Source organism: Canis lupus, chromosome 21 (genome assembly GCF_011100685.1).
Source record: "Canis lupus familiaris isolate Mischka breed German Shepherd chromosome 21, alternate assembly UU_Cfam_GSD_1.0, whole genome shotgun sequence".
NCBI lineage: Eukaryota > Metazoa > Chordata > Mammalia > Carnivora > Canidae > Canis > Canis lupus.
Genome location: NC_049242.1, coordinates 41457039 through 41470033, shown reverse-complemented (window position 1 = coordinate 41470033; position 12995 = coordinate 41457039). Strand labels below are relative to the sequence as shown.

The 12995-nt window shown below is 37.8% G+C and overlaps 1 protein-coding gene across 1 annotated transcript in view; it reads right to left on the bottom strand.

Annotated features, from left to right (window-relative positions):
• GTF2H1 (general transcription factor IIH subunit 1) overlaps positions 1-12995 on the bottom strand; it is a 36361-nt gene that overhangs the window by 19156 nt on the left and 4210 nt on the right. The window contains exons 2-7 of the mRNA XM_038569202.1: positions 9924-10092; positions 6357-6549; positions 5454-5619; positions 4498-4591; positions 2759-2908; positions 2544-2623 (exon numbers count right to left, since the gene is read on the bottom strand). Coding sequence (XP_038425130.1) covers positions 2544-2623; positions 2759-2908; positions 4498-4591; positions 5454-5619; positions 6357-6549; positions 9924-10077 — 837 coding nt within the window. The 5' untranslated portion in view covers positions 10078-10092. The remainder of the gene's footprint in view (positions 1-2543; positions 2624-2758; positions 2909-4497; positions 4592-5453; positions 5620-6356; positions 6550-9923; positions 10093-12995) is intronic.

Here is a 12995-nt window from a genome sequence, read left to right as displayed (position 1 = left end):
AATGACAGTCTAAGCCAGGTAGTTTGGTCCTATAGTCTATGTACTTAACAACTATGGTTTATATAACTAGGACTGACAGTGGTTAACAGGCAAAGTGAAGAACAAAATCACACATGAATACGTATAATATGCCATCATTTTTTTTTTTAATTTTTGTTTATTTATGATAGTCACACAGAGAGAGAGGTAGAGACACAGGCAGAGGGAGAAGCAGGCTCCATGCACTGGGAGCCCGACGTGGGATTCGATCCCAGGTCTCCAGGATCGCGCCCTGAGCCAAAGGCAGGCGCCAAACCGCTGCGCCACCCAGGGATCCCCTCATTTTTTTTTTTTTTTGTTAAAAAAAATTTATTTCAGTAAACTCTGCACCCAAAGCGGGGCTTGAACTCACAACCTTGCGATTAAGAGTCACATGCTCTGCAAACTGAATCAGGCCAGCACCCCAAAATACCATCATTTGTATTTTCTTAAACAACCCCCCCCAAACCCACTAATATCTTTCCCCCATATTAAGCTATACTTCTAAGCTTCACAAAACTTCATATTTTCAGAATGATTTAAAGAGGGCCATTTTTTTTTTTTTTTTTTTTTTTTAACATTTTATTTATTTATTCATGATAGTCACACAGAGAGAGAGAGAGAGAGAGGCAGAGACATAGGCAGAGGGAGAAGCAGGCTCCATGCAGGGAGCCCGATGTGGGATTCGATCCCGGGTCTCCAGGATCGCGCTCTGGGCCAAGGCAGACGCCAAACCGCTGCGCCACCCAGGGATCCCGAGGGCCATGTTTTAATGTATTGAAACTCACCAAGAAAGTGCCTGAATATAGAGAATTAACAAGAAAACTCAATTTCATTAAGGAAATGACTTATCTGGGCACCCAGGATTATTTTCTGCTAAAAACTGTAGGTTAAAAGTTTCCTCACCTTGCTGAATACTATACACTAAAATAAAGCAAAAGTTTAGAAAAAGTTTGGAAGGTTTAAGCATGTGTATATGGCCAGCAGAAGAGGAGCCAAAAGAAAGGTAAGAAAATGAAAATCTGAGTATAAAGAAGAATAATTGAGGAAAGCAGGCTTCTAGCCTAGAAGACGGGAAGGGATCCCATCCTTCCCTGTGACCAATACATCTGTAAGTCTGGAGTCCTGAGGTGGAGGTAGGTGGTGCATACCTGGTGGTCTAGCTGTTGAAACATTATCAGAGCTGGTAAGGTCATGGGTGTGCTCAAGGTCTGGCATATAGTGGGCTATGGAAAAATGTTATCTTTTCTTGGCCTATTGATATTTACTCATATTTCTTTAGATCAACATCAGAAAATAAAGCAGACTCACAAATATCTTAAGCCTTCACATTACTTAGAGAAGTACCAATGAGCTAGAGCTAGAAAATTCTTTTTTTTTTAGAAAATTCTTTTTAAAAAAAAGTTTTAGTGGGGATCCCTGGGTGGTTCAGCGCCTGCCTTTGGCCCAGTGCGTGATCCTGGAGTCCCGGGATGGAGTCCCGCTTCAGGCTCCTGCTTGGCATGGAGCCTGCTTCTCCCTCTGCCTCTCTATGTCTATCATGAATAAATAAAAAAAAATCTTTAAAAAAAGGAAATTAAAAGTTTTAGCAACTCAGGAATTTCAATTTTCCAAGGCGATTTTAATAGCAAATGGTGCTGACAAGACTTCTGATAAATCACTCCAAATAACAATATTTATGTGAAATACCTATACTGAGGGAAATTTTTAAAAGAATTTTTTTTTTAATTTTTATTTATTTATGATAGTCACAGAGAGAGAGAGAGAGGCAGAGACACAGGCAGAGGGAGAAGCAGGCTCCATGCACCAGGAGCCTGATGTGGGATTCGATCCCGGGTCTCCAGGATCGCGCCCTGGGCCAAAGGCAGGCGCTAAACCGCTGCGTCACCCAGGGATCCCTGTTTTTTTTTTTTTTTAATTAAGATTTTTATTTTATTTGACAGAGAAAAAGCCAGAGAGCACAAGTGTGGTGAATACCAGAGGGAGAGGGAGAGGCAGGTTCCCTGCCGAGCAGGGAGCCCCATACAGGGCTTGATCCCAGGACCCTGGGACCCTGGCCCGAACCAACAGCAGATGCTCAAAAGACTGAGTCATCCAGGTGCTCTAGATATTTTTAAACCAGCTGAAGACTGTTTTCTCTCATAAATTCTTTTTAACGAAAATTTGTTTCTTGTGGGGCGCCCGGGTGGCTCAGTTGGTTAAGCATTGGACTTCAGCTCAGGTCATCATCTTGGGGTCCTAGGATGGAGCTCGGTGTCGGGCTCTGTACTCAGCAAGGAATCTGCTTGTTCTTGTCTTTCTCCCTCTAACTCTGCCCCTCCTCTGACCTGTGCTCTCTTGGTCTCTCTCTCAAATAATATCTTTTAAAAAAGGTGTTTTTTTTTTTTTTTTTTTTTTGGTGTGTGTGTGTTTTTAGTAGGCTCTAGGCCCAAGCTTGAACTCACAACCCTTACACCAAGAGTCACATGCTCTACCAACTGAGCCAGCCAGGTGCCCCTCTTACAAATTCTTTTACTTCTACTTACCTCATCTAATGATTTATCTTCCAAAGCAGTCAAATCAAGTAGTGGGTTTTTCACTCCTAATGAAACCATTGTTTTTAACCCTAGAAAATCAATGAAATAAAAAATTGGTCAAGTCTGACCTTCCTCAGAAATAAAAAAATTCACTAATGGCACTATGACTAGAGGACCAGAAAACAGCAAATCAAATTTAGAGTGTGTCAGGGAGAAATGATTACCTTTTTCATCAATTTTGGCACATTCTGCAAAGAGGTCTTTTGACCCCGTATTCAGGCGGTCCCTATGAAAATAATGGGACTGAAAGAAACGTGTCCAAAACTCTTTTTCTGTCATGTTGTGAGGAACATTTTCTGCATACTTCATTTTTACTGTGGAAAAAAAACATAATACTTACATACAAAATTTCCATTTCTTAAAATCTCTCAAATTAGTTGAAATATGGATAATGGAAAAACTAAATTAAACTGTTCAACTTTATATACTGTGTGTCATAATCTAATTGGAAATATGAAATATAACTTGAAAGATTAAGTGACACAGTCCCTTTATGAATCTTAAATTACAAACAAAATCTTATTTTGCACCATTAACAAGTTTCAGTTTTAGCAGAAATATCAAAAATCAATACCCACTAGACTATCTGTTCAGCACATTCCAGAAGTTCAGAGTCCAATAAACAAGAGGTTAAGAGCATGGTCTCTTGAGCCAAACAGCCTGAGTTTATTTTATTTTTTTTTTTTTCAGCCTGAGTTTAAAATTTTAGATTTGCCATTACTATGTGACCTTGTACAAATTACATAACTTCTCTGTATCTTGATTTCCTCATCTGTCATATGAAGGTATAAGAACACCCACTTCATTGGGTTATTTGTGATGACTAAATGAGTTAATACATATAAAGGCCTTAGAATAGTGTGATATATAATAAATACTATATAATTACATTATTATAAAAATATACAAAAATAATTATATTACAATCTGACAACTCTTTGAGACAGACACAAGCCTCTATAGAAGCAAAGGGAGGCTTATACCTGCCCAAAGAAGTCAGGATTTTATAGAAGTGGCAGTGAGGCAATACTTGAGTCCTATAAGGGAGATATGTTTCTAAAGGACTAATGGAGCAGGGGTGAGGGAGTGAGGGGAGAGAACAGCATGCGGTTTGAGAGAGAACAGTTTAGTCAGTAAAATAACTGAAGTGGTGGCTCTCCTCCTTGGCTGCACCTCATAAATTACTAAGGCTGGGATCAAGTCATTTATACTTTTAGGATGGTTTCTGCAAAGGTAATGATTTGTGGGTTAGAAAGGTCACTGTGGAGGCAGTATGAAGGATGATTTGAATTACTGCTGTAGAGACTCATTTATTGATGCCTCTGGAGTAGGTCATTTTGTGCAGGTATGCTGAAGGGTAAATAAAGTTTAAGAACCACTGATGAAAGAATGGGAAAGTCATTATACCAATGAACTGATCCTTTAATAACTACCATAAGAGACCCTTAATCACGGGAAACAAACAGAGAGTCACTGGGGGGAGAAAGGTGGGGGATGGGGTAACTGGGCAATGAACTATTAAGCAGGCCATGGAGTCCCACATCAGGCTCCTTGCAGGGAGCCTGCTTCTACCTCTACCTATGTCTCTGCCTCTCTCTCATGAATAAATAAAATCTAAAAAAAAAAAAAAAAAAAAGAGAAGGCACAGGATGTGATGAGCACTGGGTATTATATAAGACCGACGAATCACTGACCTCTACCTCTGAAACCAATAATACATTATGTTAACTAAATAAATTTAAATAAAGCTTAATAAAAAATAATAAAAAAATAACTACTGTATGTTTTCGCAGATTTTGTTGTACTTCATCAGGAATAAAGGTAAAGGTTTTTGTTTTTCGCTGATGTATTACTGAATTCATCCACACAAATATTTCAACTATGTGGAAAAATTGATTCTTACCTGCTGGATAGGTCCTAAATATGGACTCGATGATATCAGAGGTTAAATTGTACCTCAGACCATTACATCCATCTGTTTGGGGCCGGACATCAGCCTAAATTAAGACCAGACGTATATATTTATTACAATATTGGGGGAAAATATATAAGCATATAATAGACACTGGACAAAGGTGGAAAAACAGACTTTTCTGAATAAACAACACAGACAGAATTAAGTCCCTCATTTGTAATTTTTGGCACTGAGATAGGGCTCAAAGAAGCCTGACCTGGTTTCACTTAATCTTACTGATGTGTAAAACCTGCTTCCTTGAATTACCAAAACTATAAACCTTGGTTACTAAATTACTATCTGGTTTCTCTAGGAAAGACTTTATTAATTCAGTTCACTACTAAGCACCCAGGAAGATGCTAAACATATAAATGGTAGTCAAATTTTTTGTTAAATGCATAAATACTGCTTTGGTTCTTCCAGAGTACAGATTAAATTAATCCCACTTTCTAATTCTACAGGTAAGGCATTCCCAATTTTTCATTAACATACATTTTACAAATCTTAATTCTTCTGAAACACCATGGTCATTACACATTTAACTCTGAATTTTAAGTATAGCAATCATAAAAAAACGTACCAGAAAGCCCTAAATTTAAAAGAATTAGGGGAAATAAGTACTAGTCCAATTGCTGAAAGAGTCTCTTTATTTATTAAAGTCCATAAATTTCTAGCATGTTAGGGTCAAGTCCAAAAACCAAAAAAGTAGAACTGGCAAAAAGTATCAATTTAATAAATACTGCATATATTTTAAAAGATTTTTTTAAAGAAGAACACTGTAGATACCAAAGTATCCACTGATTTACTTAAAGGAAATGCTAGTTTTTACAAAAGAAATGGCACAGTTATGACATATACCAGGGTTTTCTTTTTTTTCTCTTCAGAAATCTAGAGGGGTCACATACCAGAAATGCTGCAGAAATGCCAACATCCTGCTTATGATTGGATGTAGAAGAACTCTCTGTTGCATTCACATTTAAACGATTGGCCCAGAATTCCTCAGCGCTGATCACTTGACTCACAACAAGGTCTTTATAAAGCTGAAACAAAACAGGATCTTCTTGCAGCATTCTGGTGATAGAATAGATTGAACATTTTGAACTTCTGGAATAAAACACCATTTATGTAACACTTTTTTAAAAGACTTTAACAACATGAAACACTAACACACTCAACTTCCATTTTATAATGTGGGAGCGGCAGAGGTCATTTAATTCATTTGTTAGTAATTACAACAAACAAGCTAACAAAAAAACATTTCTGGAGGAACAACTGAAGAAAAGTGGAAGTCTGAAGAAGCAAAGACTAAACTCCTTGAAGGCATGGATTTGGTATTATTTGTCTCTGTATCCTAGTGATACAGAGGTCATTGTATCTGTATTTGTACTGTATTCTCCTTCACAGATGAAGGGGAAAAGGAAAGAGAGGGGGTATGCATGAGATTTTCTGGCCATTAGTTTTTCCACTAATAAGCACCTGGAGACTTAAGCACTCATGGCCTGGAAATATTGGTGATGGAATAATTCATCTTACCAGAAACTCATCATTTGATATTCTTTCTCAACTTTTTTACAATGTGATTTCTTTCAAGTTTCTCACTCACAAACATATTTCTAAATGGTTTTGTGTCGTCTCTGTGGCAGTAAACTGGGAAAAGGAATGAAAGGACCTTAGCACCTTTGGGTCCCAGTTGTGTTCCTCATCAGACGTTACACTTGAGGCAGTACAAGGGATAAAAAATAACAAGGTGTGACTCTACTTAGAGACCAGAGAGAACCTAGGGTCTCTTTATTCTTTTCCCCCTTCACCTGTTTTTCTCTTCCAGCTCTTTATTCGCTTTCCTCTTGAATTTGGGCAGCAGCTGCTGAAGAAGGTCTTTCACTGCATCTCGCTCTTTCACAGCTGTGCTTTCATTGGAAAAATGGAAGTTAGTTGTGTCCCCTGCATGCAACACCAGCTGAAGTTGAATTTTAGCTTTTCCTTCTGGACTGATTTTCTGGCCTAAAAAGAAGCATGAGGCAAATTAGATGAGGACACCCACACTGTGGAAATTGTCCTACAATAGGCTACTTCTTCCTCCCAAGAAGATTCAGAATTCCTTTGGGCTTCAGCTGCCCTGCTCCAATCTTAATGCTTTTGCAGAAATGCCCTCTTCTCAAATAATTCCATATATTCAGAGCAGAGTTTAACAAATTCACCGCTAACCACTCTGCTTCCTTCTTTAGTATCCTTTGTTGGCATTTCTTACCCAATGCCTCCACCTCCAGATACTAAAGGGCTTCTGTTTCCATTCAAGATGGAGCAGATCTCTAAAGAGCCAGCTATTTAGAGATAATAATTGAACCTACCCTGAAAAGCTGCCTCCAATCAACATTAATAAAAATGATCTGTCATAGTTAAAAAAAGAAAAAACTCCCAAAACATAGCCCATGGCTTACTAACTTCAAAGAAAAAAATATATTTTACATTTGAGAGATCTGGGTCACCATTTCAATCAAGTGATGAAATTTTAATGAGTCTCATTCAAAGTGGGTGGGACAACCTAACACTATGGGCTTTCTGAGGGAATAGAAAAGTAGGTAAATAACACCACCTATGTGTGTTCTTGCTGTGAAAGTTTAACCTGAGTATGATCAAGCCTGTAGAAGTGACTCAGTTTATGAGAAATACAGGTCTGCACAAATAAAGAAAACCTTGAGGAGACAAGCACACATAATCCAAATGTGGTATGCAACACTCTACAGACTGAAGACACTACAAGTCCATATGTGAACCTAGATTGCATATAATTAAAAAAAAAAATCACTGCTACTGAAAACGTTATTGGGGGATCCCTGGGTGGCGTAGCCGTTTGGCGCCTGCCTTTGGCCCAGGGCGCGATCCTGGAGACCCGGGATCGAATCCCACATCGGGCTCCCGGTGCATGGAGCCTGCTTCTCCCTCTGCCTGTGTCTCTGCTTCTTTCTCTCTCTGTGACTATCATAAATAAATAAAAATTAAAAAAAAATTTATAAAAAAAAAGATTTGAAAACGTTATTGGGACAACTGGGGAAATGTCACAACGTTCTGGATATTATTAAAAATTTCTTGGTGTGAAAATATTACAGCAAAATGTATGCACACATAATCTTAAGTGGATTATATAGGTATGCATTGCACCATTTCTTTCTTTCTTTTTTTTTTTTTTGCATTGTACCATTCCTAAAAATTTTTCTGTTACTTTGAAAATTTTCATAATAAATTGAGGCTAAGAATGTCAAAATACACCCACATAATGGAGAACTTGTACTCTTAAACAGTGGGCCTCATGGTGATAGCAGTGCTTGTCTCTGTCAGGGGAAGAGAGATGGAGGGGCTTTGTCTCATGAAATGGGAGACTCCTGGTAGTCTGAAACAAATTGCCTAGAGTTGTAACCCAAACCACCTATTAAAACCCCTAAACAAACTTTACTACTGAAAACACCAATACAGAGCAATTTACACTGTCAGCCACCCTATTCTGGTATTCTGTTTTTCCAAAACAAAACTATAACTTCTTTCTAGGCATCTTTTCTCAGTCATTGCTCTATCCTTGCTCTATCTTGGCTTTTGCCTTTGAGAGGCCTACTTCTTAAGTTTTTTATTTTTTTTTTATTTTTTTAAATTTTTATTTATTTATGATAGTCACAGAGAGAGAGAGAAAGGCAGAGACATAGGCAGAGGGAGAAGCAGGCTCCATGCACTGGGAGCCCGATGTGGGATTCGATCCCGGGTCTCCAGAATCGCGCCCTGGGCCAAAGGCGGGCGCCAAACCGCTGCGCCACCCAGGGATCCCTTCTTAAGTTTTTTAATTAGCAAACTTAACTGCTGATTTTCACCTTAGTAATTTACTATTGATAACTCTGAACGTCTTCTTCCAGAAATGGGTATTCTTTCAAATATTCAAATTAAAATGAAAACTGATCTGGTGCAGATCTGGATTTGGGTATGAGCTCTCCTTCCTAATAAGAGAAGAACTGTCGGGAAACAGGAGAAAGGTATATTCCTCTATTGTATGTTGTGGGTATCACAATGAGTGTGTGTTTTGCAGAGCTACAGGACCAGCTTCCTGTTCAAGAGAAATGCTAATAGAGGCAGTTCCTAATTTATGGGTCTCTTCTAGTACAACTGTTAGTTTAAAAGAGTACTAAGAGGAATCTGATGAAGCACTTTCCCACAAAGTTTTAAAAGGAGGTAGTATTCAGAATGAAAAGTGGACAAAACATCAGATAGCTTAGGCAGTACCTAATTATGATGAATTTTAACAGTATTTCCTTCTGAAAGTTAAAATTCTAAGTTATTTCAGTGGCGGTAGATGAAAATCCTGGTCATTTCCAGCAGCAAAACTGAGGTAAGTCCTTAGGGCCACTGTTGACACACAAAGTACTTCTATATCTTGAGTATCTGCAAGTGGAAGGTTGTCTTTTTTTGAGGTGTCATGTTCCTTGAAATTTACACAACAGGATTTTATCTAGGAGAATAATTTTATGTTCAGGAAAATAAATGAATTCATATTAATGGTCACAGCTCAGATACCACAATTTGTTAAGGAGACTGTGCTCTGTATTTCTCCTATTAAGTATAAAAAAGTGAGTCTATCTTTTCAACAGATGATGGTCACATAACTAAAGATTAATTAGACAACTTGCTTACATCATACAATTTTATTAAAGGACAATCTGCCATTATCTGTCAACATTTTAAATGCACGAACCATCCGAAGCAGTAAATCTACTGCAGGGATGTATCCCATACATACCACCTCACAAAGATTATTAGCACACATAACTATATTGCAGCATTGTTTTCATTAAAAGAATTCAGGAGACTTCATAACTGCCCTTCAACAGAAAACTAATTAAATACATGACTATATCCATTCAGTGGAGTATTAGGCAACTCCTAAAGAGAAGGTAGGTGTGGAGATCTTTATGTAATAAAGATTTATATGGGGATCCCTGGGTGGCGCAGCAGTTTGGCGCCTGCCTTTGGCCCAGGGCACGATCCTGGAGACCCCGGATCGAATCCCACGTCGGGCTCCTGGTGCATGGAGCCTGCTTCTCCCTCTGCCTATGTCTCTGCACCACCGCGCCCCCCCCCCCACCCGTCTGTGTGTGACTATCATAAATAAATAAAAATTAAAAAAAAGAGATTTATATGTTCAAAGCTATATAAACTCTATTATTAATTGGAAAAGACAAGTTACAGAATAACAGATTCAGTGATCCCACTTTATATTATTTCAACATGATTATTTTTTGGACACTATAATAAAAACTCCCATAAAGACTATATAAGCAATCTTCTTATAAAATTACTGACAAATATTCCATCAAACCTTAGTATAGCTGACTTACATTTAATATCTGCATACATATGGCTGATTGTAAATCTATCTTTGCCTTCAGGTGCCCAAGCAATTCTTTCTGCCATGAGGTATAAAGCTCCATCCTGCTTCTTTTGACGCACCTTCTTCACAATCAACAAAACCTCTTCAGATGAAGTTGCCATGATGTCTAGGAAGTGCTAAAAGAGAGTTCACATCTTAATTAGGATCATACTTGTTGACTTCTGGAGTCTTTCCAAATCTAAACCTAAACTAATAATGAGGAAAAATGTCTGTGACTCAAAGTTGGAGTTGTATGGCACGACCTTATAAAATCAAATTTAATCTGCTCATATCACAGGTGTGAAATTTACACGATATACTTTATGACACTTGGCAGTTTTTAAACCATCTCTACGTATTCTAATCAGAGTATTTTTAATTTTACTTTTAGTTTCTCAATATTATTCTTAAATCTTAAATATATAATTTGACTACAGATATGCTATCTTTAATCTACATGCGGAATTGTGGAACTTTAGAATTAGGACCCTACTGAATGTTTAGTTCAATTTTTTTCAGCTGAAACAACTAAGGGCCAAAGGATTTGTGTGACTTTCCAGAACCACTTTGAACTGAAACCACACCCACATCTCCTGATTCCTAGTTTAAGTTTCTTCCTGTATGCTTTCAAAAGAAAACTTTTAACACTTCAGATGCTATTTCCCCCATCTTTTACAATCAAGTATCTTTAAGCTGAATTGTTCTCTTGGTCTCGGTGGAAGATTCACTTGTATATGACTAATTCATTACCTAGGAAACCACCTTTAGTCTGCCTCTTTCTCTACTCCCTTCCTTCCAGTCCTGGGAATCTTACATGCTCAACTGAAATCCTAGATGCTTGAGTGTGGCTTTCTAGAATATGACTCTGAAAAGGAATTTGAGGTTGTATGGGCTTAAGGAAAGAAGCCATGATTGATAGCAATGTTTGCCATGGGCTGGGATGGGCAAAGTGATAGCACATATATGATGCCACATATACGTCATTTCTGATGAAGTTACGGCTTTAAGTTTTCATTCTCAAATAAATGATTTAAAGTATAATTTTAAAACATTTGCTTCTTCAAGGATAGCTTATAATACAATTTTAGAGAAATCCACATATCTAGGTATCATAAAAATTAAGTTTGTCATGAGAAACTGAGGCTTTACTGAAATGTTTTTCCTGGAAGTTAATTAAAACAAATGAGAACAATGAAATACTGGATCTGCCATCAGTTATTCAAAATAATTGAGAAATGTTTCTATTTGGAAGTGGAGAAGTAAGCACCAGGAAGAGTGGCAGGCATTAAAAATAATGGAAACCATCAATTCTTCCATCACCTCTTAGCATTAATGAAAAACATGACTGGATTAAAAAACGTTTTATAGTAGTTGACACATTACATTAGTTTCATACACTTAATACAGTAAATCCAGTAAGTTATGCTCACCACAAGTATCACCTAACCTGTTTTTTGAAATGCAGATCATTACATTTATCAGTGTTTTTTTCTTTTTTGTACTTAAATCAGTTATGAATTGGGTCTTAAATGAGGATTTTGGCAGAGAAAAGGAAATAGGCATTACAGGCAAAGAGAACGATTTGGGGCAAAGGCCTGAGATGCTAGGAATGGTAAATAGCCTGCTCTGGTTGTAGTATAAAGTTCATGATAAAGATCAGTGGGATATGGAATGGGATGGTTAAGACAGAGACAGTGGAGAATGCCACCATACATGGCAGACAACAGAAAAACCTCTAAGGACTTCTGAATAGGCCAGAGATTTGTATTTTAGGAAACTGATCTGTGGACAAGATGAGAGATACTTAAAAGGACTAGCAAGGGTCTGAACCAGGCTGGTGGCATCAAGAATGGAGAGGAAGGGACAAGGAAGAATACTGAAGAAGGATGAATAGACACTGCAAGTACTGAAGGTGTCACAGCGCTTGCTCATACCCCACTCCTAATCCCTACTAACATGAGTACAGTGTGCCATTTACAGAAAAAAATTAAAAGGAAGAAGAGGTTTGAAAGTGAAGACAAGGAATTCAGTTTTGGACATGAAGAGTGTGAGATGCTGTTGAGTCATGCAGGTGGAGATTAATTAACTCATTTTTCACTTGCCATTGAAAATACTTCCCCATGTTAACAATCTCCAGTTTGGAGATCTATAAAATAAACATGACAGAGGCTAACATTCTTAATACCACCTTTTAACTAATTTATTTATTTGATATCCTAAGATTTTTTTTTTTTAAATCTTTTATTTATTTATGATAGTCACACACACAGAGAGAGAGGCAGAGACATAGACAGAGGGAGAAGCAGGCTCCATGCACCGGGAGCCTGACGTGGGATTTGATCCCGGATCTCCAGGATCGCGCCCTGGGCCAAAGGCAGGCGCCAAACCGCTGCGCCACCCAGGGATCCCCGATATCCTAAGATTTTGATTAGAGTTACTGCTGCTTAAAAAGTTTGAAAAACCACTGTTTAACTGTTTTAAAAGACTAATGACATGAAAAGACACAGGTAATCAAAAAAGGGGGGAAAAGCATGTAGTTTGATTTCATATTATTAAATTTTAAAAATTTAGTAAAATGTACTCAATGCAGGGAGCCTGGCTGGCTCTGTTGGTAGAGTATGCAACTCCTGATCTCAGGGTCATGAGTTCAAGCCCCACATTGAGTGCAGAACTTAAATCAAAAAATGAAAGTACTCCATGCTTCATGTTATGTGTGAAGCACTGGGCTAAGTTCTTTATAGGTATTATCTCATTCAATCCCTAGTTAACAATCCCCAGGTAGGTTCTATTATTAGTTTCATTCTACAGATAAAGGAAACTGGGTCTTAAAAAAAAAAAAAAAAAAAAAAATTCAACATGCCTTCCCAAAGCATCAAGGAAAATAGCTAGGTCTGAATTTGGGTCAGTCTGACCTTAGAGTTCCACCATGCTGTTTTGCAAATAATATATGACTGGATAAATATACACCCATCTTCATAGTGGTTACCTATGGGTGATGGGATTACAGACGACTTGAATGTTCTTTTTGTTTTCTGGGTTA